The sequence below is a fragment of the Mustela lutreola genome, chromosome 8, assembly GCF_030435805.1.
Source record: "Mustela lutreola isolate mMusLut2 chromosome 8, mMusLut2.pri, whole genome shotgun sequence".
Taxonomy (NCBI): domain Eukaryota; kingdom Metazoa; phylum Chordata; class Mammalia; order Carnivora; family Mustelidae; genus Mustela; species Mustela lutreola.
Genome location: NC_081297.1, coordinates 141,845,065 through 141,871,565, shown reverse-complemented (window position 1 = coordinate 141,871,565; position 26,501 = coordinate 141,845,065). Strand labels below are relative to the sequence as shown.

General features: G+C 59.7%; 1 protein-coding gene across 3 annotated transcripts; it reads left to right on the top strand.

Moving 5' to 3' along the window:
• The first annotated feature begins 1,897 nt into the window (after window positions 1–1,897).
• On the top strand, window positions 1,898–25,811 carry KCNJ4 (potassium inwardly rectifying channel subfamily J member 4). Of its 3 annotated transcripts, XM_059186978.1 has the most exons (3): window positions 5,344–5,640; window positions 5,735–5,835; window positions 23,667–25,811. In XM_059186978.1, exon 3 carries the CDS (start codon window positions 23,706–23,708, stop codon window positions 25,059–25,061), a length of 1,356 nt encoding a protein of 451 aa, XP_059042961.1. In that variant the 5' UTR covers window positions 5,344–5,640; window positions 5,735–5,835; window positions 23,667–23,705; the 3' UTR covers window positions 25,062–25,811. The 3 variants fall into 3 exon arrangements, with proteins under 3 accessions (XP_059042959.1, XP_059042961.1, XP_059042960.1); XM_059186976.1 differs by lacking the exons at window positions 5,344–5,640; window positions 5,735–5,835 and adding an exon at window positions 1,898–2,787; XM_059186977.1 differs by having other exon boundaries at window positions 5,344–5,835.
• The last annotated feature ends 690 nt before the right edge of the window (window positions 25,812–26,501 follow it).

Genomic DNA, 26,501 nt, shown 5'->3' with positions numbered 1-26,501 from the left:
GTTTTCCTCAAACTTGTGCCCAGTGACAGCCTCAGGACTGATACCACAGGAACAGAGGCTCTGGATCTGGACACCTCTGTCCCTGTTCCCCATCTCTTCTGCCCCTCCCTCCTTCTCCCCACACCCCACTTTTCCAGGGCAGCCACCAGGCCAGGACTCTGGCTAGGTCAAGAGACCACAGGTCATTTGCTTCACCCGCATCCTCTTAATTTCCATGGAAAGGTGTGATAGTGACCAGGCACTTACCTGCCACTAACCCAGAATTCAGATTCTGAAGTTCATCCATCCATTCACACCAAAGATTCCTGGGAGGGAACTCCGGTCCGGCTGCCTGCCTGCGAGGACACCGCAGAGTAATGAAGGAGACGGTCATCCGGTATGGGGTTCCACACAATATTGGAGGGAGGACTGAGAAAGGATGGTCATGTTTATTGAACATCTACTATGAACTGTGAATTTCTTGTGCATCTACCTTCCTAATCTGCCTCTGTGAGGTGGGGGTAGACTGCTAGGGACCCCCTTTTACAAACAGGTTCAATAAAAAATTGGAGTACCAGGGCCAGATGAATGAGTGAGTGGGTAATGAATGACTTCTGCTGGGGGCATCAGGAAGCCCTCCCAGGGGAAGTGGTGGGGAGACTGAGCTGGGAGAGCAGCAGGAAATCTCTGGGCAGAGAAGGAGGAAGGGCACTTAAGGCAGGAAGAACAGCACCGGCAAAGGCAGAGAGGTGTGGAAGCATCTGGTATGTTCTGGAATCTGTGGGAATCAGGGTGTATGTGTGGTTATATAGGGTGCTGGATAAGGTGGGGCCTGACTGTACATCATACTGGGGAGTTGGGACTGGATCCCAACTGGAGGTGGGGAGGATCCATGGGGAAGAGAGACAGTCATGGTGGTTAGTGTGCTGGACTCACGCTCAGGGATCAGCCTGGAGAAGATGCTGGAGGAGATTTCGTTTTCAAAAAATTCTCAATCCCTCTTTAGGGTGCCTAAGTCTCTCTACCTCTCAAATGAGACTAGCCACAGATGGCCAGGCTCCCAGGGAAGTTCTTCTGGCTGTCTAACTTAGGTGTTCTCTCGACCTCCACCCTAGCAAAGGAGTACTTTCCTTCCTCAAAGGGTGTGGGGTGGGGGGGAGGCAGGATGCCCAGGGAAGTGGCTGGCTGAAGGCAGGGTGCTGGGGGCTGTGAGATGCTGGAGACTCCTCCCCATGGCCCAGAGCGTGGGGCCCAGCCTGGGGCACACTCAGGCCAGGATACTGCCCTGTAAAGACAGTGTGGAGTAATGGGGACGCAGAGAATAAGACACTGGGGTTTGGTCCGGCTCTGCCACCTGTGGGTGACCTTGGACAAGCTCATGGCCGTCTTTGGCACTCAGTCCCCTAGTCTGGAAAATGAGGAGTTGCTGTCTAGGTGACTGTGAGGGTCCCTTCAGCAACGCCACCTCTGTCTTCCGGAGCGCAGTGCGTGGGGTCCTTAAGTGCCGGTACTTCAGGAGCGGAAGGAGATCGCTGAGCAAAGTGGCCAGGAGCCTCCAGACCCAGGACAGACCCTGTTCCACCCACCCCTTCCCGGTCCAGAGGAACCCTACCGACCTGCCCCTGGGGGCTAGAAAACCCGGGAGCGGATTCTCGGAATGGGTTCTGGGAGGAGCGCTCCTGGAGGGAGGAGGAAAACCCGGGCAGGATTCGCTGTAGGAGCGGGGCCCCGCAGCCCCCAGCCCCCGGCCCTGCCCCGCGCCGCCCGCCGACCGAAGGGGATTTGAAGACTCGCTGGGCCGCGGGGAAGGGGCCAGGCGGGGCCACGCGGGCCGTCCGGGGCCCCGGGGCGGGGGGGGGGGGGCACGCGGCCTCCGCACTGGGGCGCGGGTCACGTGTGAGGAGGGGCGAAAGTCTCGCAAAGCGGGGCGGCGTGCCGCGAGTTGGGAGTTCTCGGCGCGCCGCGGGCGGCGGGAGCTCGGGCTCCCGGGCTAGCCGGGGACGCGGCGGAGGCGCGGGCCTGGGTCCGAGACAGCGGGGGCCGCACCGAGAGTGGGAGGGAGAGAGAGACAGAGAAGGACAGACGGAGACCGGGAGGAGGACAGATAGAGACGCGCAGGGGAGAGAGCCAGGGCAGAGGCGGAGGGAGGCAGGGGAGACACTGGGAGGGCGGCAGGCAGAAGACCGAGACCCCGCAGGGAGAGACGGAGAGACCCGCACGGGGACAGAGGAGACAGGCAGAGGGACAGGGGGACGGAGACCCGGGGGTGGAGGGCAGCCGGGGTGGGAGGCAGCGGATCGCGGTCCGGCCGGCTGCGGGGTTCTCGGGGCCGGGGCCGGAGGCGAGCGCCGCGGGGCAGGGAGCGGAGCGCAGGGCGCGGGGACAGCGCGGAGTGACAGCGCGAGAACAGCGGGGGGCGGCGGAGGGCGGGCGGCTGCGGCGGGGGCGGGGGGCGCGAGCGCGGGCGGTCGAGAGCCATGGGCCCCCGGACCCCCGCGTTCTGAGCCGGGGCCCGGCCCGACGATGCTGACGCCCAGGCGGCGCCGGGGGCGCGGCGCGGGGCAGCGCTGAAAGTTGGGCGGCCCGCGGGGAGCGGCGCGGGACGGCCCCGAGGCGCGGAGACCCGGAGACCGACGGACAGACCCATCGGCAGCCGGGGAGGGTGGGCGGCGCCGGCCCGCCGAGTTCGCGGGGAGGGGGCCCCGGGAGTCCCCTCTCCCCGCCCGGGACGCCGCCCGCCCGCCCGCGCCGTGGGATGTAGAGCCCGCTCGCCGCCTCCTGGACCTTCGTCGGACCCTCCGCCCCGCGGTAAGCCGGGCCGGTGCCCACCGCTGGCGCTGTCCGTCTGTCTGTCCCGCCGCGTGCGTGTCTGTGTGTCCTGTCGAGGGCGGGGGGCGGTGGGAGCCGTCATCCCCGCCCGCTCCGCGCCTTATCCCGCGGGTCTCCGCCGCCAGGCGCGCGTTCCGCGCGGTCCAGCGACTCCCTGGGAGCTGGCGAGCTCTGTCTCTCCGTCCGTCGGTCCGTCGGTCGGTCGGGAGCGTGAAGGTCTGGGTAGTGGCCGGAAAGGCGGAGACGGGTGGGTAGAAGAGGCCTTGACCTCCTGCCCCTGCCTCCACCCACCCCCAGTTGTCAGCCGGTTCTGAGGAGCTTCAAGGCAGGTGACTCGTGGCAAAGGGTATGGGGGGGTCCCCTTTCCACTTCCCCAGCTGCAACCTGTTTGCAAATGGCCCTCTGATCTGTCGGAAAACATCCCACCTCTCCTGCTTTGAGCGCCGGCTTTGGGCCAGGTGATCCCCGGGTGGGTGGACAGGGATCCATCCACGAGGGGGTTCACATGTCAGACCTAGAGACGGAGGCTGTGGAGAGAGGCAAAGACTGCTCTTCTGTCCCTACAGGAGAGCCCCAAGGAAAGAGAGGTCTGAATGAGCCCCTGAGCAGGGAAACTTGCCTGCCTCCCCGTGGTGTCAACATCCCATTTCGGCCTCCAGTGCTTAGGCTCTAAGAGGGGGAGAGAATGTGGGGGATGGCCGGTGGGAGTGTGGCGGAGGGACTAGAGGCAGGGCAGGCTGGCGAAGTTGGCAAGCCAGAGCCTCCAGACCAGTTGGGTGCTGAGCAGCAGGTTGAGGGAATGGGGAGCTGAGGGTTGGAGGTCCCAGGGCCACGTGTGCAAGACCCAGAGAGGAGTCAGACCCGTGTGTGTGTGTGTGTGTGTGTGTGTGTGTGTGTGTGAGAGAGAGAGAGAGAGAGAGAGAGAGAGAGAAATGCCTGTTCTGCTTCCCACATACAGTCCTGTGACCTCCCAGGCTTCCAGAGTTTGGGGAGCTATGCAGGAGTTTTGGGGGCCTGAGAGCCACAGTGTGGCCCTGCCTTGGCCTGGGATGAGAGGAACAGGAGACAGAAGAGGTGGTAGGATCAGGCCTGGGGTGCAACATGGCAGGAGCAAAGGCTGTTGGCCGTTGAGCTGACCCATATCCAAGTTGGAGTCTGGAGGGCTGAGCCTAGAACGTTCGACCGTTCTCCACAGGGAGGAGGGCTCTTTCTGGAGTTTTCCACACTGGGAAGTGGGCTTCACCTACCCTACATTCAGGCTTCTGGAACTCAGCTCCCTAGCTGGGGGACCAGCACCGTGAGCAAGTCCCTGTCCTCCCTGACCCTCGACTTCCGTATTTATGGAATTGAGGACATAGCTCTTTGCCCCACTGACCTCCAAGAGCTCAAATGAGCTGAGGGCTGTTCACAGGCTGGGGAAAGTGCTGGACAGACAGCAGTAAGGACTCATTTTACCTTTGGGAAGGTGGACAGCTAATGGGGAGAGAGGATAGCCTCAAATAGAGGATTGACCAAGAAGGGGAGTGTCCAGAAATTAGAGGAGGTTCTGGGCCTTGGGAGCTATTCCTCGGGAACCTATGGTTACCCTTGAAAAGGAAGCTCCTCTCCCAGAAGGAAGAAAAAAAAAAAAAAAAAAAAAAGCCTCTGGGGTGACTGGGAACGGAAGGAGCTGGCCTTGAGTATCTGCTGGGTGACCTTGGGCAGCTGATTTGACCCCTCTGGGCCTCAGTGTCTTCAACTGGAGAATGGGGATGTTGGTACTGACTTCACTGGTTTGCCAGGTGATTTACAGACCATGTCAGGTCTCTGAAAGCAGCTTGCAAAAGCCTGGAGCATAGTAGGTTCTTAGATATTTGCAGAACCCAGAATGAAGTAGCTCCAGGAGATGCTGTGGAAAGATTTCTTAGCTTAGGATAAGAGGGAAGGGGAGGAGGAACAGTGTAGGCTTACAGGGCGGGTTGGTTCTTAATGTGGATCTGGGGGAGGCGGGGGCGAGTGCTGAGGGGGGTGTGAGGAGGAGGGGGCCCCTCTGCGGGGACCACTGAGTCACGAGGACATGTAAGCGACATGACAGCCAGCAACACGGTAACCAGGAGACTAGTGGCGGTGGGAAACGGAGCTGGAGCGGTGTGTTGGGGGGCGGGCGGGACTGGCAGTCCTGGGGCTAGAGGGTCCAGGGAGGAGCCAGGCTGGTCTTTCAGAGTGAGGAAGGGACCCCGAGGTCAGGTGGGCTTGGGCGGACAGGGGGCCAGGGTGGAAGGCGAGGTGGTGAGTCCGGGGTCTGCCGGGCAGGGGGGCTTCTCCCGCACCTCCCCAGGCTCCTCGCTTCTCTCCTCCACATCTCCACTTTTCATGCCTCTCCCCCCTAGGATGCCAAATTTGGCTCACGCAATCTGTCGTCTCTCTTCTGAGATTGGCACCGGGACCAAAGCCGAGCGGCTTACTTGCATTACATCACTGCCGCTCCCCCTGCACGAGGAGAGGGAGGGACGGAGGGCCGGGGGGCAAGCGGCCAACCCTCAACTTTCATTCCCATCTTCCTGCTCACTCTTGCCGCCTCAGTCCCAGGTGGTGGGGGCTTCCAGGAGCAGCCAAGCAGGGCCTTGAGGCAGGAGAGGGCTCCGATCTTGGAAAGATCCCAGGGCCGGGGCTGGGAGGTCAGACCATGTTGCTGTCCCCCGGGGCTAGGTGGCACCTGGGAGGCAGGGAGCCTAAGTTCAGGATGATCTGAACTTGCCTCGCTGGGTGACCTTGGGCAGCCCCTACCCCCCACCCCATGCCCTGTACAGTGTCTACATCTGTGTGGAGAACAGTTGGCCACTCGAGATCCTGGTGAGTCTCCTGGAAAAGATGCCCTTGAGCCCTGCTGCTCTCCTGGGCACAGAGGAGGAGTCCGGAGTTTTGAATGGTTCTCTGTGACTTTCAGCAAGTAACTCGACCTCCTTATGCTTCCGTCTCCTCACCTGTCAAATGGGGACGAGAGAACCCTCAAAGGCACGAGATGGGAAAGAGATAGTGGACGCGAAGGTGAGAGACAGGGGAAGAGATGGGGTCTCTGGCCCTGAACCCCCAGACCCTCAGGGGCCTGGTGGCTCCCTGCATGCTGGGCTGGGGGGGGGGGGACGGGGGTAAGGGGGCAGGGACAGTAGCCCATTAGGGACAGAAGGCTTGGAATTTTTTTTTTTTTTTTTTTAAAGATTTTATTTATTTATTTGACAGAGAGAAATCACAAGTAAGCAGAGAGGCAGGCAGAGAGAGGAGGAAGCAGGCTCCCTGCTGAGCAGAGAGCCCGATGCGGGACTCGATCCCAGGACCCTGAGATCATGACCTGAGCCGAAGGCAGCGGCTTTACCCACTGAGCCACCCAGGCGCCCCACAGAAGGCTTGGAATTTAACTCACTGGTTGGTTGTACTCATTTTACAAAAGTGGAAACTGAGGCCCAGAGAGAGATGTAGACCCCCAGGCAAAGTCACAGTAGTGGTTTGGGGGTAGAGGGAGTAGAGCTGGGGCCCAACCCCGGGGCCCTGGTTCTCAGCCCTCCCTGGAAGTAGGTGGGCAAACAGGCAGATCCACACCCTGTGGACCAGAGCAGGACCCAGGAGCTTGGAGGGCCCAGTCCTCAGTTTGGCCTCTTCTGTTCTCCCTGATTCCTCCCTGGCTCCCCTCATCTCCACCATCCCTGAGCATTAATCCCATCTGTCGTTCGGTAAACTTGCAGAGCTCCCTTTGGGGCTCATTTTAAAGCGAGTCCCAAGCAGTCCCAGGCAGGGACAGGCTAGATTTGGGGTTAAGGTAGAAGATTATGACCCCTTCTAGAAGATTTCCAGAGCTGGAGGTAGAGGGACAGGCTAGATTTGGGGTTAAGCTAGAAGATTATGGCCCTTTCTAGAAGATTCCCAGAGCTGGAGGTAGAGAAAGACAGGGAGCCTCTGAGGATGTCTTGTGAGATAGTGAGCTCCTCATTCCCAGAGCTGTTTAAGTAGAACCAGGTAAGTACCTGCCAATAATTCTGTCCTATGGGTGAGGGTGCTTGACATCTCCACCTCCAAAATCCCAGGAGTCTTTCATATCCCAGGAGAGGCTGGGGGGGGCAGCACGAGTCACTTACGCGCCTTCCAGCAAGGAAACTCACATCCTTACGCCAGGCATTGGGGTAGGAGCTTTTTGCAAAGGCTTTCCCTTGTAATCCTCCCAACAGCCCCGCAATGTGCAATGTCGTGTTACAGACGGGGGAGCCATGGCTCAGAGAGTCTGTGATTTGCCCAAGGTCACACAGCAGGGAAGTGAGTGGATGAGTCTGGATTTGCATCGGGCCAGTCTGATGGGGGGGGGGGGGGGAGGCTGTCCCTAGACTTCCTTGAGAAAAGAATGGAAAAAGTCCCTCCCCTGGGCTGGAGTTCGGCAGGAGATAATGTGTTGCCCCCAAAGCACGATGCCCCCTCAATGATCTTTGGGGGGCTCCATTCTGAAGACATGGATACAGACAAGCACCCAAGGAAGAACTCACTTTCAAGGGGAAAGACTAAAGCAGAGGGAAAAGAGGGACCTGTTCAAAGGTGTCCAGAGAGTAAGATTTGGGCTGGGGGGGGGGGCGTCTGTTCCCCACCCTGGTGGGTCAGGAGGGTCCTTTGGGCCCACGATGGTGTGAGGTCTGGGACCGGAGGGGCCAACTGCTTGGCGGTCTGGCAGAGGGCTGAGAGTGCTGGCTGCAGGCAGGGGACTCTGCCTCGGGAATGCAGAGGAGGGCGCAGGAAGAGAAACCGGCAGGGACAGCTGGTCCACCTCTGTCCTCCCTGGTCCTGCCCCAGCGCCACCCACAGATGTCAGTTTCGTCTGCCCTGTGAGGTCACGGGGGACCTGTGGGTGGGACCTGCCTGGCAGGAGAGGAGGAGCTTGGCGCCTGCAGCCTGGGGTGTGGCTGAGATGCGACCTTAGGTCCGTTCCCCACCCTTTCTGAGCTTGCTGTGCTGTGCTGGCCCGAGCCAGGGAGAATCTGGACCGGGTGATCTACTTCCGCGGCGTAGCTGCCGGAGCGCGGCCATCTCTAAGTGCTCCTCCCATCCCCACAAGGACCCGGGGCCCCAAGGCAAGGGGCAGGCAGGAATCCTGGAGGTTGGCATAACCTTTAAGCCTCCGGGGCGACTCAGCCCTCCTTGGGGTGTGGGGGGGAATCTCTGGGCGCAGCCCTTCTTCTCCTTTTCATCTTTATTTTTCTCCTGCTCCCTCTTCCCCTTGCTACGTGGGCTGATCGCTGCTCAAACTTTTAATTCAGATGGTAATTGAAATAATAACACGGGCTGAGGCCCCTCTGCTTGTGACGCCGCAGCTGGTGCAGCTCAGCTATGAATAGACCTTGAGTCACACACGCGCGCGCTCCTGCCGGCGCGCACACACGGGGCTCGTGGGGTGGTGGGTGGGGTGCAGCATGGGGGGCAGGGTGGGCTCGCGCTCCAGCTGGTTCTGGGTCTCAGCCCCCCACTCCCCCTGCTCTCAAAGGCCTGGGACCCTCCTGCCCCTGCCACCCACTTTCTGGTCCCTAGGGTGAAGCCGGGCGCCTCGGGACCTCCACGGTCCTCTCTGTTTACAGAAGGGGACACTGAGGTCCAGCAAGGGGGAGTGGCTGGTGGGACACAAATAGAAGGTGGCAGGATGAGGTTTGAGCTGGTGGGTTTTGCTTGATTCTGAGACCACTGTTCTGTTACAGGACACGCAGGTGGGCAAATGGGGGAGGGGAGTGCTGGGATGAGGCGCTGCCCCCACCCCCCCACCCCCCCACCCCGCCCTTTGGCGCCCTCCCCCATCCCCACCCCCACCCCCGCCTCAGGCCTCCCAGTACACACGCTCGCACACTCTCTTGCCCTCTGGCACACACTCACACAACTCTCTCACACACGCCCTCACACGCACACTCAGAGGCCCGGCTGCACGGGGAGGTGGTGCTGACGCTCGGTGGCTGTGTGGACAGGGAGGTTTTCTTGGGGGTCCTGCGGCTGGAAGGGGGACAAGCCCCCTCGTGCCAGGCTCTAGGCTAGGCTTTGTATCCATGGTTTTACTGAGTCCTCCTTGCCACCCTGCAAGGGCCATCACTCCCACTTTTCAGTTGGGGAAACTGAGGCTCGGCTAGAAGCCCGAGTTTGCCCAAGGTCCAGCAGGTAGAGACAGCCCTATACCATTGTCCTGCTGGAATGCTCCCAGGTCCAGCCATTCTGGGACCATCCATTCAGCTTGAGGAAGGAGGAAACATGCATCTCTTCCAGCCTGGGGATCCCCTGAATCTCCCGGCGCCAGTTCCCTCATTCCTCCCTGTGACCCACCCCCCCCCCAGCCAGTGATTGACTAACTTTCATGCCGGCAGCTGGAGTACCCAGTCTCAGTGGGCCGATGGGGGGCAAAGTGTCCTTGGGGGACATTGGCAGGTCAAGGAGAAAGGCTACCAAGACAGGTGGTCCTTGGTGTCTGCACCCCAGCTGGAGTGGTGTAGGGAGAAGGTGTGGTCATGGTCATGGCCCTATCAGCTGGGAGCTTTGGGCTAGGCCTGCTCAGGTGGACCCAGCAGGGGCCTGTGGAAGGGCAGAGGGGAGATGGGGCTGGACATGGGGAGTGCAAGTTGAGCAGAGGCCCCGCTGGGGCTGGGAAGATGGGGAAAACTCTCCCCAGTGTTTTCTGGTGACCCCATCTGCTCCTGTAATTGCTTTTTCTCCCAGACTCTGCTGGGACATGGAGCAACTGAGCCCAGAGACCCACAGTGAATCACCCAAGGTCACACAGCAATGGTGCCAGAGCTGGGGCTGGACTGGCCCAGAGCTGCTCCTGACTCCTCTGCCTCCCACCCCTGGGACTGCCAGCACCTGCCCCCTCTCTCAGGCTCTCCCTATCTTGCGGGGAGCGGTTAGAGGAGGGAGGGAAGAGCCAGTTCTCTTCAAGCCCCCCTCTGGGAAACCCCCAGACTGGAGGGAGAGAAGGGGCAGCAGACAGCCCCCCTCCCCGGGTCACAGCTGGGGCAGCTAAACAAGGAAGTCAGGCAGGCCTGGGATTGAATCCCAGCTCCACCCCCCCTTTATGCCTCGTGACCTTGACTGGGTCACTGTACCCCTGGGAACCTCTCCAATGGGATGTGCTTGGCTTTTCCCTTTTATTGCCCTGTCTGCTGTCAGAGTGTGCCCCAGCTCTACCTGGGCTGCCAGATGGGAGGTGACCTGAGCTGGGCCAGCGAGGAGGGGGTACATGACTGTGAGGGACTAAACCCATTTTACTGATGGGGAGACTGAGGCCTTGAGGAGGGAGTTTGCCCAGCCTTGATTTGGTGGCAGAATTGGCGCCAGCTTTTACCGTCTGGCCTCTGAGACTCCCTCCTCCACACCAGCGAAGTCTCTCCCCTACCTGCCCAATCTCAGCCTCTACCCCAGACTCTCACTGTAGGCCTGAGAAGTCCAAGCCCTCTGCCCTGTAACAGTAAAGGGGCCACTCGGCCCAGGGCACAGCTGCGGGGGCCAGTGATTGGGAAACTCCATGGGACCCTCTAGGGGAGGTGACAGGCACAGAGCTGGAGGTGGCCTGGTCATGGGCAACAAGGCGGGAGAGAGCAGAGGGGCCCAGTCACTCGGACACAGGCGTATCAGAGCTCCCAACACCCTCTCGGTGGGGAGCTCACCATCTCCTGGGGCAGCCCACTATGTCTGGAAGGTTCTACTAATGGATACCTATTGGTTCTACTAATGTAGAACATAGGTAGATGGTTCTACTAATTGGCTTTTGCTCTCAGGGAAACAGCTCATTCCCTCCCAGAGGGGCAGCTAGCTTCCCCCTGCTCCCCAAAGGCATCTCTCCTCTGGACTCCATAGTCCCAGCTGAGCCCTGTGGAGGGGAAACAACTCTGGGTTCAAGTCCATCTCCACCCCTGAGAGGCTGTGTGGCCTTGGGCAGCAGATTTACCTCTCTGAGCCTCCATCCCCTGACCTATGGGGTGGGCTTGTGCCCCTACATCTGTGGGTTGCTGGGAAGATCCATGAGCTTTGAATGTAACGCAGCCCGTCGGTGACAGGTGACAGGAGCCACTGTATGGCCCGACCAGTCAGGGGCGACTCCTGCTGATTGCCAGGTTCCAGTCCCCGTGCACACTGGCCACCCCCTTCAGACGCTGCCTCTCTAGTTGTCCTGGCTGTCAGTGCCCGAACTCTCTGCCGAACCCTCCAGACCTGCTTGGGTGGGGGCAGGGCTGGCTGAGCCCCAGCGCTAGGCTGTGCAGCTGCAAATCCTCAGGCCACCTGACCTTGGAAAGAGCCTCTCTGGCCGGGTTTCAGAGCCATCCCCCAGACACTGGGCAACAGGGAGGAGAAGCAGCCTGGTGGGGCAGAGCGCGGGCATGGCCTCATGCTGGAGCTGGCTCGGGTCCCTGGGCTGACAGGCCAGGAGAGAGGAGAACGGACGGACAGCCAGTCATGGGAGGGATTTACAGATATTAGCTGCCTGAATAGCCTGGCAGAGCCTCACTCCCCACACTCTAGTGGGCTGCCGGAGAGGGAGTGAGCTCCCTGACATGGGAGGTGTGCAAGCAGCTGCTGAACAACATCTGCTAGGGGGATGGCGGCAGGTTCTAACACAGGGCCAGAGAAAGGGATCAGACCCAGAACCCAGAGTCCTTATTGTCTGGGCCACAGTATGGAGGTCCCGTGACCCTAAGGGTCTAACAGACTGTGCCAAGCATTCCATCATGACCTCCAACAACTCTCCCAACAACTGTGCCCTCCAAAAGCCCATGGTCCTAGCATGGGCAGTCGCAATTTCAAGACCAGCTCTAGAGGCCTGTGCCCCCACCACGCCTTGCGCCAGCCCCAGGGGACACCAGAAAAGAAAATAGACAAATCCTAGATCCCCCGTCTCAGCCAGCTCAGGGCTCCTGAGCACCAGGCAGGACAGTGTTCTTCAGGGTATGAGCAGGTCCTGATCCATTAGTGGCTGTGAAATGAACTGAGTGAGCTCACTACTTATTTTTTTTAATAAAATAAAAAAGAAAATGTGAAATCCTTGGTATGTAATGAGGGCATTATTTTGCAACGCTCTCGTTACCTTTTTAAAAATATATACGTTGTATAATGAGTAACGATGTACAATGTGTTTGTTTTTAATCTGGGTCTTGGTCAGAAAGTTTCAAAGCTCCCGCCCTGTCTAGAAATCCTAGAGCGCTCACAGAGGCTGAGGTGTGCAGGTCCCCTTTTTTTCTAGGATGCTAGAATATAAGTACCCAGAATTCCCAGAACGCCTCTTGTCCAAGAATTCCACTCTCCTGTCCTCAGATCTCCCTTCCCTGGCCCAGTAGCCCACTTTGCTCGGGGCTGTCAAGCCCCCCAGTCAGCCACCCCAACCCATGGCCTGGGACCCACTCTCTGCCCAGCCCACATCAGCCCAGTTGGGAACCCAGGCCTGCTTTCTCTTTGTGTTTCCCGCTCTCCCCACATTTTCCTGGGGACCTCTCTCTAAACCCTCTGGCCTTGGGAACCCCTCACCTTCTGTCCTCACATGTTAACACAAGGAGCTCAGCCAAGCAGGCTTGTGTCTTGTCTTACTCTCTTCTCTCCCCCCCCCCAGCACATAGTAGGTGCTCAATAAACGGTCCTTCATTCCACGGGGAGGTACAGAGCTTCCCCTGGGGAAGGCGCCACCCTGTGCTGCGGACACACTAGGCAGGGGGACAGAGGCCACTCCAGCTCAGCACAGGTATAGGGTGGTGAATGAATGAATGGAGTCTGAGAGTCTCTGGCCTCAGGAACCAGTGGGACAGATGGCCAGGACGGTAAGCACACTGCACTCCTCCTGGTATAGCCGGCTCCCCATAGGGACAGTCACTCCGGTCTGGGGCTAAGCAGGAAGGCTGGGGCAGGAGCAGGGGCTGAGTGTTCCTACCCCTGTCCCTGGGCCTTCAGAGACCTGTCTGCCTGCCTGGGCCTCCCCCTCTGCCCCCTCCAGTCCTTGGAGATTCTCTTATGGGCGTAGAGTCCTGGGTGTGAATCCGGGACCCCCTACTCCCCCTCAACCCGGGGGACCCCTTCGGAGAGAAGCTGGAGAAGCCCGGGCTCTGTGGGAGGTGGAGGCAAAGGCCCCAGGCCTCTGCCGTCGTCAGTCACTCACTCCAGTGCCACCGAGACTCTCCTGGCCTCCACTCAGAGACCACCTCCGCGGCGGGGAAGTTCTCCCTGACTACGACGACAAAAATAGCACCTCCCTGATCACACGCTGTCATAGCCCCTGCTTAGGTCCCCCAAGGGAATGATGACAACGGAAATTATCATGTTTCTTTATCGGTCATCGGGTGTTTGATCAGTGCCTACTACGTGCCGGGCGCCGGAGTTCTGGGGTGAAGCAGAGGTTCGAGATCCCGGCACTTAACGGTAATTGTACGTGAAATGGGTTTGGCTGGGAGAAATGCCGCAGACGGAGAGCGCCCGGGGCCCTCCTGGAGGAGGCAGCCTCTGACTCAGACCTGAACAGTAGCAAGGTGTTCGCAGTGACGTCTGGGAGGTTTTCAACCAGAAGGAACAGCCGGTGTAAAGACCAGAGAGAGGGATAAATTTGCTGTGTTCAAGGCACAAGAAGAAAGGCCCGAGCGGCGGAGGGGTGGGTGGGGTGGGGAACAGGCCAGGGCCCTGTGGTAGGAAGTCCCAAGAGCTCTAAGTGGAGGGGCCCCGGGGGTCCTCAGCCCCTGTGGATGTGGGACTGCAGGGGGAGAGGTGGCGGGGGGCGGCTGGGGAAGAGTTGTGTGGTCGTGGCGTGGCCTGGAGCAGGCGGAGCACTGTGGGCTGGGTAGACAGAGTGTGGGGCCGGTGTCCAGCCCCCAGCCCCCTACTCCACCTTCTTGGGGAAGCTCCTGAACCCCGGTGAGGATGAGAGTGATAGCATCCATCGCCAGGGTGAGGATCAAAGTTGTGACCGGGCTTGGCTCACCATGGACACTCAGCGTTAGTCGTTCTACCGTTATTACGGTTATTACGGCGATTGGCCGGGGAGAGGATAGGAGGTGACCCTCACTCAGCCCCTTCAAGAAGGGCTCCTGCACTTTACGGTTTATAAACTCTTACCGTCCACCCCCGTGGTTCGTCTTCACAGCATGCCTACGAAGTGGGCGTTATTCCTCACCATCTTATGGATGTGACTCAGAGAAGTCAAGGCATTTTCCCGTGGCCGCACAGCACCGAAGTGAAGCGTTCTCAGGCTTCCTGGGATCACAGGCCCTTTTGAGGATGCTCTAAGCCTTTTCAGAAAAATACACATATGTACGCACTAATTTTAAAGCCTTCTATGTGTCTTTTTTTTTCTGTAGGTAATACATTCATACGGCTCTAAAATTAAAAAGACACAAACAGGAATACAGTGAGAATTCTTCCTCCCACCCATCCCCAGCCACCTGCTTCCCCTCCCCGGAGACAGCCAGTGTCACCAGCTTCCTGGGGCTCCATCCACAGACAAGCCCAGACAAGCAAATATGTGTGTCTATAAATTTCGTTCTCTCCTTTTTTTCCACAAATGGTAGATACTATACTCAATGTTCATCACTGTTGCCTTTTTTTTTTTCTTCTTCTTTTTTTTTTGCTAAAAGACACATCTTGAAGACCCACATGGCTCCTTCCAGGGCTCCCTCCTCTTTTGCGCCGGCCGTGGGGTGTGCCATTCTCCAATGGCATCGGGCTGCCTCCGGGCCAGGCTGGGCAGACAAGGGGCCTGGCTCCCTCCGCCACTACGTAACTGTCTGCGGGCTAGGGTCCCAGGAGAGCACCCAAGTGTCGCAAGCAGTCCCATGGCTCTCTGAAGCCACCCAGGGCCACGCGGGGCGAGGCAGGAAGTCAGCCTGGGGTTTGGCTCAGACTCGCCTTCCCTGCTCCTCCGGTCTTCCCACATCTCTTGTGAGGCCCATCGGAGAATCCAGGGAACCCTGCGCCGCTGTGGGTAACAGATGTCAGCCCCCATGCCCTGCCCCCCTCCATGGCTCTGGGAGACCCTCTCCCCCACTGTCAGCCCCGGCTCCTGTGGGCTTGTTTGCTGCGGGAGCGAGGTTGGGGTGGTGATCTCCATGCCCAACCCCTTCCCCAGCTGGGGCACATGTCCTGGACATGGGCTGTCCCGAGGCCACTTCTGCTCCTGTCCCTGGCCCACTGCGGCGACCGTCCCGAGCTCCTTGCCTTCTTCGGCGCCCTTGTCCTCACTTCGTCCTTGGTGGCTGGGGACGGACAGCATCCGATTGGAAAAGGGCTGAGGGGTCGCCGGCCTCACATGGTCTGGGCTGGTCGGGGGGTCACCAGGCAGCTCTGCTGGAACCCCTCTTCTCCTGGCTTTCGGGGCCCTGCTATCTGGGCGCTGCTGTGCCTGGTCCTGGGCCACCTGCCGGGGATGCCCAGCGGTTTGGGGGCCCTCTGCTCTTCTCCCCAGCATTTCTGTCCCAGGTGGCTGCAACCGCTTGCACAACTTCCCACGCTGCCACAGGTGGTCAGCATCAGCCATCTCCATCCCGACCTCAGGGTGCAACAGCCTGCGGCTTCTCCACCTGCACATCCCGCGGCCACCACACATGGGGAAACCATCAGTCCTTAAACTGGGTCCTCCTTCAGCGTCCCGTTGGCGCCTGTTCCCAGCACCCCTCTTCCCAGTCGCCTGTGCAACCCGCCTCTGTACCCTACAGGCCACCGTCTGGGCCTTGCATGCACGGACCCCGTGCGGGACCCCAGCACCTCTACCCCCGTGGGTGCCTCAGGCCCAGACAGTGGAGGCCTCTGAGGCCAGACCAGGGTGGGGGAGCCACGGGAGCCACACAAGTAAGGTTGGGTATATTTTTTTCTTTTTTTAAATAGACAAGTAAGGTTGTGTATATTTTTTTCTTTTTTTAAGTAGACTCTCCGCTCAACATGGGGCCCAGTGCTGGGCTTGAACTCACGCCCCTGAGATCAAGACTTTTTTTTTTTTTTTTTTTAAGATTTTATTTATTTGACAGAGGGAGATCACATGCAGGCAGAGAGAGAGGGGGAAGTAGACTCCCCACTGAGCAGAGAGCCGGATGCGGGGCTCGATCCCAGGACTGAGCTGAGATCATGACCTGAGCTGAAGGCAGAGGCTTTAACCCACTGAGTCACCCAGGTGCCCCTTTGAGATCAAGACTTAAGCTGATGTAAAGAATCAGACGCTTCACCAACTGAGCCCCCCGGGCACCCTGAGGAGGTTTTATTTCTTAAACCTGGTGGAGGATACACAAGGGTTTATTGTATTATTCTTTATTCCTATTTGTCTTAAAAATTTCATATGAAAATTCAAAAAATCTAACCAGGCAAAACCCAGTGTCTGCCCGCCTGTGTCCTGTGGCTGTGAGGGTGACACTCGTAACCCCTTCCACCCCCTACCTCTGGGGGCCTCATCCTGGGCAAGTTTGCTCTCCCTCCTCTTGCTCACCTCACTCCCACCAAGTGGACTTGCTGCAGATTCTCGACACGCCAGCCCCCTTCTGGAATGTTCTACACCCCACCTTTCACACAGACACACAATTTTCCTCCCCGACTTGACTCCCAGTCACTACTCAGACCTTAATTCCCATGTCACTTTCTCAAAGAGGCCCTAGGGGATCCCCACCAAACCAGAGTCCCTTGTCCTCTCTGTCACAATCGCAGCACGTTTCCTTCAAGCAGCTTACCACCATTTCTGACCACCCCGCTGTGCAGATGCTAGAATGTGCGCAGCGTCTCTCCCTGGCTGACCCATAAGCTGGGCGAGTCCACGCCTGGGTCTGACCCACAGCAAGGGTATGATTAAGTAGTTACTGACCGAGTGACTTTGGAGGAAGAATGGACCCAGCTGACCAGACCCCAAGAAGCCACAGTGAGGCCGTGGGGGTAGAGCACAGGGGGTTGAATCCTACCACCAAGGAGAGCTGAGATTGTCCTGGAAAATAGGAGCCTCCAGGGATCTGCTCTCACTTTCCAATCCCTGTATAGAAGGGCACAGGTGTTTGGGGACAGTCCCTTTGGTGGGACTGTCAGGCCAGTCGAGGGGGCTCCTGTGGGGCTGTCTGTGGGGGCAGGAACCAGGCACTGGCTGGGCAAGAAGGGGCACAGCTGCAGGTTGAACCAGTGACCCTTGGGTCCTACGGCCACGAGCTCCTGCCACTTGGCTGTGACCAGAAGACCTCTCTGGACATTCCCGGGAACTTACTTTCTGAGCCTGTTCACTTGCTGGCTTAGTGGCTGGGCCGGAAAGTTGGGGGTTGGGGTGTGGAGCTGGAAGAATGAGTCAGTTCACCCCACAGTGCTCAGAGCCCCCCTGGGAGCCCAGAGTCTCCTGTGTGTCTGGCCCTGCAATCAGGTCCCGGGTCCTGGCCGTAACTGGCCCTATGCCCAGCTTCTCCTCTCCCAGAAGGACTGACTTACAGAGCCTGGCACATAGTAGGGCTTCATAAACGTTTCCTAAGTGGAAGAAAAGTGCGATGTGGCCGTGTGTCCCTGGGCCAGGGGAGTCAGGCATCTAATGAACATGCTCTGGCCTCAGCTGCCTGTGTCCAAATCCTGGCTCCACCCCTAATGGGCTGTGTGACCTTGGACAAGTTGCTGGACCTCTCTCTGCCTTCGTTTTCTTCCTTCTAAAGTAGGGATCATAATGGTAACTTCCTCTGAGGTCACGGTGAGCAGGGCAGGAATTGATCAGCGTAAAGCACTCAGATGAGGGCCGCCACAGAGGAAGCCAACGCTCAGGGCTCTGCGTGGGGTTTGCCATGTCACGCCGGCGGCCAGGGTGCGGAACGTGTGAGGGAGGAGCGGCACTTGTGAGCACCCACTCTGGCCCGCACCCCTGTGGCCCCTGGCAATCCGCATCTGACCCTCACGACGGCCGAGGGAGGTAGGCATGACCGCGTTCCTTTGTGAGTGAAGACACTCAGGCTCGCAGAGGTCAAGGGGATCTGCCAGAGGAGGCGGGACTGCTCCCACTTCCAGCCCAGCCCCCACCCCGGGAGAAGGTGGCCACTGTCCTTGTGCGGATGCTCCCTGGGCTGCTGCGGGGGAAAAACAACCGGGGCAGGGCCACGTGATGGGTGCAGGGCGCTGTGGTTCAGATTCAGAGGGAGGCGGACACGGGAAGGACTGGTCAGACCCAGGGGTGACCCGTGCTACTTAGCAACCACGTACACTGTGCTTGGCACGTGACGTGTACCGTCCTGTTTATTCCTCGTCACAGTTGTATGAGGTAAGGGCTATTGTTAGCCTCACCTAGAGAGAGAGAGATGATGAGTGCGGGGACCAGAGAGGCTTGGTAATTGTCCCAAGGTCACACAGGCAGAAAGTGGTACAGAGTCCACTTTGGACTTGGGTCAAAACCAGGGCAGGGGGAAGGTGTGGGCTCTTGAGACTCATGAAGACGAGGTAGTCAGACCTCCTGGAGGCTGAGGGGCCCTCAGAGGGCTGTGCGGAGGGGACTGGCTCCCCCGATTTCCCCCGCGGCTAGATCCATCTCTGGCTCCCTTTTACTCATTGAGGAGCACAGCTCAGCTGCCAGGCCTCGAGCCCTTTTCCACCCCCGTGCAAAGCCCTGTGTATCCGAGCTGAGTGAACCTTCACCGAAACCAGGCTGCTCGGGCCTAAAAGGCCTCAGTCAGGGCTGGAGGACGGGCAGGCCCTGGGCTCCTCAGGAGGCTGGGAAAGGGGACAATGGTGTGAATTCCTTCCATGTCCCCCAGGGAAATCTTCCCACCTTCTAGAACCTGACCTGGGTGCACTGAGTTAGCCCCTCACCCCGCCTCGCTGTGCCTCACCTCTACGGCCCTGGGCCCGCTCCTTCTCTTAGGAGAAGAGTCAGCCTCCCCGTCCAAGCCCCAGAGGCGTTCAGGGATGAATGGGGCTCATGGGACTGAGGAACACCCACCAGCTCCCCCGCCTTATTTCAGACTCTGTGCCAGGCGCCGTGTTTCATTCCATCTTCCCACTCTCCTGCCAGGGAGCAAACGTGGTCTCCCGTTTCGCAGAGGGAGCACCTGGCTGGAGCAGTTAGTGAAGCCAGGACCTGACGTGGGGCTTCCCGCCTCCAGTCCCCAGTCCGGTGTCACTGTCACCGTCATCATCGTCATCACCGTCATCACCAACCACCACCAGCATCTGCCCATTCCATACATTCCACCTGCAAAGCCCTGTGGAGGTCCCAGCCCGTGTTTCTATTCCTGGTGGTTATCACACTTGGCTCAATGGGGGTCTGGGGAAGTAGGTACTAGTGCCATCATGTCCACTTTGCAGATGAGGAAACTGAGGTCCAAAGAGGACACACTAGGACATGACAGAGCTGAGACTGAGGGCCAGGTCTTGCCACCCGAACACAAGGGCTTAGCCAGCATGTTCTTCTCCTACAGCCGACAAGGAGCCTAGTGGAGCAGACAGGCAGGGGGAGCCGAGGGGCTCAGAGGAGGCAGGGCTGCAGCTGGCGGGGCAGTCAGGGAAGATTAGAAACCAGAGCGGCTGGGGTTGGGGCTGGGTGGGGGCTGCGGAGAGACCCGAGGGATCCGTATTGGGCGGGGCGTGGTGGGAGGCGAAGGAAGCCCAACCCGGAGACTGGGGGCCAGGGTGAGCCAGGGAGCTGGAGCCAGCCAGACCGGAGCGGGGATCCCAGCTTTGCCGCTTCTGCTGGGCCACCCCCAACCTCATCCTTACCCCCCCCACCCCCGGCCTGTGATCTTTCAGCTGGGGAAAGAAATCATGACCCTGCTTGTTGCTGCAGTTGGTGCTTAATAAATACTTGTTAAGTAAACAGAGGCTTGCAGTGACGCTTCGGGGAGATAGACCAGGCAGGGAGCTGACACTTCCAGAAGGTTCCTTCCCTAAGAGCAGCCTTCGAGAAGAGAAGGGCGATAGGTTCAGCTGGGCCCCAGTGCTGAGCAGTGTGACCTTGGGCAAGTCACTTCACCTCCTCTATTGTCCCATCTAGTAACAAAGACAAGCATTAAGGCCCTGCAGGCCGGCTAAGTGTCCCCTTCCTCCTGCCTGGCTGGCCCAGACTCAGGAAGTGCTGCCTTTTGGGCTGGGGGCCAGGGTGACATGCCCCTGAGCCACCAGCGATTCTCCGGGGCATGGGGTGGGTGCACACGGGGAGAGGTGTCCTCACGGTCGGCCGGGCTTGCCGGAGTCCCCCCTGGGGCTGCTGTCACTTTATCAGCTTTCCTTCGGCAAAGGGAGTTGTGGGCAAGGAGGGGGCATTCGGTGTCACAAAATCAGAGGAGAACCTAATGACAGGTGTGGGGTCTTTATCTTGCCTGCTCTGGACCCATGGCAGGCAGGGCGTCCAGCCTTCCCCTGGAAGGAGCAGGTTCGCAATGGTGACAGCGAGTTGACATCCCTGCCGGTCACCTTTAGCATCTCTCTGGGGCCGGAAGGTTCTTGGCTAGCCACAGCCTCCCTGTGCTACCACCCCGCTCTTGGCCTCAGTTTCTCTCGTTGTCTAGTGAGGTCTGGACTAGGGGCTCCAGATTTGGGACAGTGACGGCACCGTAAAATTAAAGGAAAAGAAGAAAGTTTGGTAAATGGCCCAGCACCTCCCTCTTTCACTTTGCCAAGAAAGGACGTTGAGTGTAGCCGGCATTTCCCACCCTGTCCTTTCCCCAAGATGACCATGAAACGAGTCGTGGGATACCCTCAGGATCAAGGGTAGCGACCGGCCGAGGAAGCTGGCCCGGAAGGGGGAGGACTTGTCCAAGGTCACACCGCGAGGCAGTGAGGGGGGTCCGGCCTCCCGGAGCCTCCACCGTGGGAAATGGGCTGAAACCGAGTTCTCCCGGGTGTGTTCATTTTCTGGCACACTTGTTGGAAGAGAATGAAGACCAGCTCTTTGCCTTCCGGAAAAGTACGGTTTCATTGTAGACACGATCCTGGGGACATGGTCTTCCCATGAGAACACCTGTATCCAGGGTGATCCCCAGTGGTCAATGCTTCTTTCCCTTCTGGGACCACCTATGCCCCTTCTCTTGGGCACTTTGTCCTTGGGCCTTCACCAGGAAGCCCCTTGTGACAAACAAGGGACAAAAAACCTGGCCGTCTCCCAGGACTGTCACATGAAAGCATGATGCCAAGCTTCGTACTTTGCAGGTTTCAGTCGGGCACAGTGTGGGTCAGCCCGCGCCCTGCCAGGTGAGCCTGTCGTTCCTGCCGCAGGAGTCAGCGGGGACAGGAGCGCTCGCTAACTTGAACGGGTCCCTGCAGGCAGGGAGAGGCAGCACACAGGCTCCTCTGTGGCGGAGGGCCATGGGTCTGGGGATAGCTTTCCCGTTGGCCCCAGAGCGGACATTTCTGAGCATGACTGGGCATGGCGGAGCAGAGCTGTGGGCCCGGGGCCTGGAATGTCACAGAGGCTTGATTGAGAACACTGCTGTGACCAGCAGAGCAGATGCAGGGGTGCAGGACCAGCTGTGCCCCCACTGGGCTGAGATGTGAGGCTTGTGGGGATGGGCAGGGGCTGGGGGTGAGGGCTGAAGCTGGGGGGGTGGGGCCATGCAGAGCCTCAGGGCCGAACCTGGAGCCTGGGGCCCGACTGATCCCGCCGCCCAGGACCCAGGGAAAGTGGACAGCGCTGGTGAGCGAGGCCAGCAGCCTAGAACATGTGGGGACCATCTCCCTTGCCCTCAGCCCTGGGCCCTCCTAGAGAGTGGGAGCCCCATAAAGAGCCTTCTCCTGCAACAAATTCTACCCCCACCCCTCAGGGGAGGAGGCTTCTCTTTCCAGGAGCACCTTTCCCTCCCAGGAGCCCTGGAGCGGGAATGAGGAGCCGCGCCCCCTCACACCCTCCCACCCCCGCTCGGGCTGGTCCCCTCTGCCTCACCCTGGGACCCTGAGCAAATCCATTCCGGGTCTGCACTTCCTGGCCTCAGCTATAAAAGAAGGGTCTCGAAGTAAGCGCTTTCTGGTTCCTTCTTTGGTGCTACTGGAGGCATTCAGGACAGCGGGACAGAGCAGAGAGGGGGAGATATTTAGTGAAGAAAGACCTCCTTCTAGAAAACTAGAAGGTGCCCTTGGCCCCCACTTTCTTCAGGGCTCCCACCCGGAGCCCTGGCTGTTAGGCCTCTGGAGGAGGTGGTAGAGGGCCTGGCGCTCCCAGCCAAAGTTATGGCCTCCTAAGGGCCAGCACTGCCTACCCACATTGTCTGTTAGATCTTCAGACCCGTGGGTCTCACTGGTCCTATTTTCCAGATGAAGAAACTGAGGCTCACAGCCGCCAAGTGACTTGCCCCTACATCATGCGGTGGATGAGGGACTTCAGCACAGGGCTGCGGCCCCCGGGTAGCAAAGGCAGGGAAGGGAGAAGAACCCAGAGGAGGGGGTGACGGCAGGGGAGGCTGGGGGCGGGGGCAGGGCTGACTCTCCCCAGGCCTGGCGGAGGGAGGGAGTTTCTCCGGGGAAGAGGCACAGGCAGGCACCAGGCTGTTGATCTCTAAATTTCAGCGTTGGCGCGGACCCGTTGCTGCGGCAACCGAGTTGTCCTGAGCAGGGAAGTGTATAAACATTGCCACAGATGCACAATTAGATCAGGAAGAAGAATAGAACAGAAAATAGAAACTTCCAGCCTTATATAATTCTGGGCCAAAACGTTACCGGGAGCCCAGGCCCAGGCCCAGCCCTGCCAGTGGCTGGGGCCCCAGGCAGCACCCTCTCTCCCTCTCTCTCCCTGCGCCCCGTGGAGGGGAGGGGTGGAGGGAGGGTCTGCCCTCCGTGGGCCCAGCTGGTGCTCCTGCCGCCCCTGAGGGGTGAGGGCCGCCTCCACCGAAACACAACTGAGGAGGCTGACAGGCAAAGCCTGCCTCTCGCCAGCTTCCTCCTGCTCTGGAGAGGCGGGAAGGAGGGCAGGAGGGTGGCTGTCTCTAACCGAGCACCCACTATCTCCTCGGGCCCTGTGAGGCAGGCTTTTGATCCCCATTTTACAGGTGAGGGGAGATGAGTTTTCCGAGGTGTCTCCATGAGGCAGTGGGTGTGTCTGCCTCTGCCTCCGGACCGGTGAGCCCTTAGGTATTGACAGCACCTGCGGGCTAAGGCTAGACACACCCGAGCTTGGATTTACTCACTAGCTGTGTGACCTTGGGCCAGTCGCTTCTCCTCTCTGAGCCCTGCTCCCTCACCGGTGACATGGGAATTGCAATGCCTACCTGGGAGCCAAAGCTTGGCGCTCGCCCTTCCTCCGTCTTGACCACGACCATTGCTGGTCTTCACCCACTTCTGTTCCCAGCAGGTCTGGGGACAGGACGGGAACTGACATGGGGCCACGGGTCCCAGCACAGCCTAGTGGGACTTCCTGTCATGAGGCAGATGTCCTCTGTCAACTCCATCTGGTGGCAGCAGCCGTTAGCCACGGGTGGCTACTGAGCCCTTGAAATGTGGGGAACTGAAGTTAAAATTGTATTTCATCTTGAGTCCATGTACAAAGCCGCAGGTGGCCATTGGCTGCTCTACAGGTCAGCTCCGGAGGATGTCCTGCCCCAGAGAGGGCCAAGCAGGCAGGGGCTGAGCCCAGGAGGTGACCAGGGGCTGGAGCGGTCACAGCTCCCTCTGCTCAGGGTAGGGGACCCTATGGTGGAGCCAAGAAGGAAGCTCGCCAGACGGGGCAGGGGGGCCGGAAAGGTTGGAGGAAGCAGCACGAGGGCCCTCCTGGTGGCCTCAGCTTCTGGTGCTTGGAGGCGCTGGCTCAGGCCCCCACACTCCCTCCCTGTCCTCAGAAGCACCTTACCTGCCACCTTCTGCCCACAGGGGCTCTAGGAGGTCCTGGGTCCCAGGCCAGGCTCCTCCCATTCTGAGCATCTCCAGGTGGGGTAGGAGTGGGGTTCCCCGGGGCGCCAGCATCTCACCTGTTGGGCTTCTCCTCTCCCCAGGCCCTGCGTCTTCCCAGGTGACCACGCCGGCTTCAGGACATGCACGGGCACAGCCGCAACGGGCAGGCCCACGTGCCCCGGCGGAAACGCCGCAACCGCTTCGTCAAGAAGAACGGCCAATGCAACGTCTACTTCGCCAACCTGAGCAACAAGTCGCAGCGCTACATGGCGGACATCTTCACCACCTGCGTGGACACGCGCTGGCGCTACATGCTCATGATCTTCTCCGCGGCCTTCCTCGTCTCCTGGCTCTTCTTCGGCCTCCTCTTCTGGTGTATTGCTTTCTTCCACGGCGACCTGGAGGCCGGCCCGGCGGCGGCGGCGGCTGCGGCGGCGGCCACGGCGACGGCAGCGGCCGGAGGGGGTGCCCCGGCGGCCCCGACGGCCCCCAAGCCCTGCATCATGCACGTGAATGGCTTCCTGGGCGCCTTCCTGTTCTCGGTGGAGACGCAGACGACCATCGGCTACGGGTTCCGCTGCGTGACGGAGGAGTGCCCGCTGGCGGTCATCGCCGTGGTGGTGCAGTCCATCGTGGGCTGCGTCATCGACTCCTTCATGATCGGCACCATCATGGCCAAGATGGCTCGGCCCAAGAAGCGGGCGCAGACGCTGCTTTTCAGCCACCACGCGGTCATCTCGGTGCGCGACGGCAAGCTCTGCCTCATGTGGCGTGTGGGCAACCTGCGTAAGAGCCACATTGTGGAGGCGCACGTGCGGGCCCAGCTCATCAAGCCCTACATGACCCAGGAGGGCGAGTACCTGCCGCTGGACCAGCGGGACCTCAACGTGGGCTACGACATCGGCCTGGACCGCATCTTCCTGGTGTCGCCCATCATCATCGTCCACGAGATTGACGAGGACAGCCCGCTCTACGGCATGGGCAAGGAGGAGCTGGAGTCGGAGGACTTTGAGATCGTGGTCATCCTCGAGGGCATGGTAGAGGCCACCGCCATGACCACCCAGGCCCGCAGCTCCTACCTGGCCAGCGAGATCCTGTGGGGTCACCGCTTCGAGCCCGTGGTCTTCGAGGAGAAGAGCCACTACAAGGTGGACTACTCGCGCTTCCACAAGACCTACGAGGTGGCCGGCACACCCTGCTGCTCGGCCCGGGAGCTGCAGGAGAGCAAGATCACCGTGCTGCCCGCCCCGCCGCCCCCGCCCAGTGCCTTCTGCTACGAGAACGAGCTGGCCCTCATGAGCCAGGAGGAAGAGGAGATGGAGGAGGAGGCAGCGGCCGCTGCTGCCGTGGCCGCGGGCCTGGGCCTGGAGGCGGGCTCCAAGGAGGAAGCGGGCATCATCCGAATGCTGGAGTTCGGCAGCCACCTGGATCTGGAGCGCATCCAAGCCACCCTCCCGCTGGACAACATCTCCTACCGCAGGGAGTCCGCCATCTGACCTCCGGGCCCCGCCCTCATCACTTCCCACAAGAGCCTCTGCCGGGGGTGGGATGCCAGGACACCCCCTCCACACTCAGGACAGAGCTGACCCTGGCTCCGCGGGCCTGCGGCAGGGAGCTGGGGGCTTCAGAGACTGGGAAACCCCTTCTCAGTGACTCCAGAGCCCAGGCCTGGGAAGGGCCCAGGATAACCCCTGACCTGTCAGCCTACCCACTGGCCTCTCGGGGACCCCAGACCCACCACCTTTTTCCCACTGACACTTCAAGGACGTGCCCCCTTTACTCTCAGAACCTTGGGGAAGGCGGCTGGACTGCTGGGGGGGTGGGCATCGTGGGGTTCTGGGGTGGGCAGGGGTTAGTGTGGGGGGAGGGAGGGTGGGGGGCGTTTCTTTTGCATGACTGTGACCTGTTGCTCTCGACTTTCTTTTGTAAATATCTATAAATGGAGAGATGGAGGCACCAAATCTGCCTTCCGCCTTCGTACCTGCAGGACAAGGAGGTGCAGTCCCTCTCTGTGAACCGCCCCCCTCCCGGGCCCAGTGAGCCTAGCCCCTTCCCCCGCCCAGCAGGCTGGTCCCCAAAGCCAGCCATCTTGGCCCCTGGATGTTGGGTTTGGGTGCAGAGGCGGGTCCCCAAGGGGCAGGATGAGGACCATCCCTCCCTGTGGTCCCTCCAGATCCCCGGGGTCCAGCCCAGATTGACAATGGAGTTTGTAACTATATATTTTTAATAAAGTATATGGTCCATTAGGGGTAGGCTGGTTGAAGATGAAAAGCACGGAAGAACAGATAAGAGAGAGACCGTGATGTGAGTGTGTCTGTGTGTGGTGTGTGTGTCCCTTTCCAAGACAATGAGCCCTGGAGGGGACTTGACCACCTGCCATTCTCCTTCCTGGGAGCCAACGGGAAAGATCTGAGCCGGCTGCAGAGGACCTGGGCTTGAACCAGAGCTTTGCTACTTCACTGACATGCAGCTGCCAGCAAGTCGCCCATCTGTTCTTGGCCTCAGTTTCATCATCTGTAGAATGGATGAATCACTCTTCCCTCCCAAGAGATGATAGGCAGGAAAGCCCTGTGTGGGTGGGAGCTAAACCTCCGTTAACTGGCGCAGGGTGGGGGAGTCGGGGGGGTGGGGGGGGAGGGAGGGGCTGGGGGGGGCCTACTTACATCTACACAGGCTGGGCAGGTGAATCTGGCCTCATGACGCTGGTGGGAAGGGCTTTCGAGGGCAGCTGGGAAACCTGGTCCTAGTCGGACTTGGTCTCTGTCCAAGTCCCTCTGGGTGGGACTTTGGGTGAGTCCTTCCTTTCTCTGGGCTTTGGTTAATCTATGCTCTGTAACAAACCACCCCAAAACCTAGACGACACTCCTGTGTTCTTATTCTTTCTCAAGCTTCGGTGGGTGGACTGAGTGCTCCCTTGCCCGGTTTCTTGGGGCTCA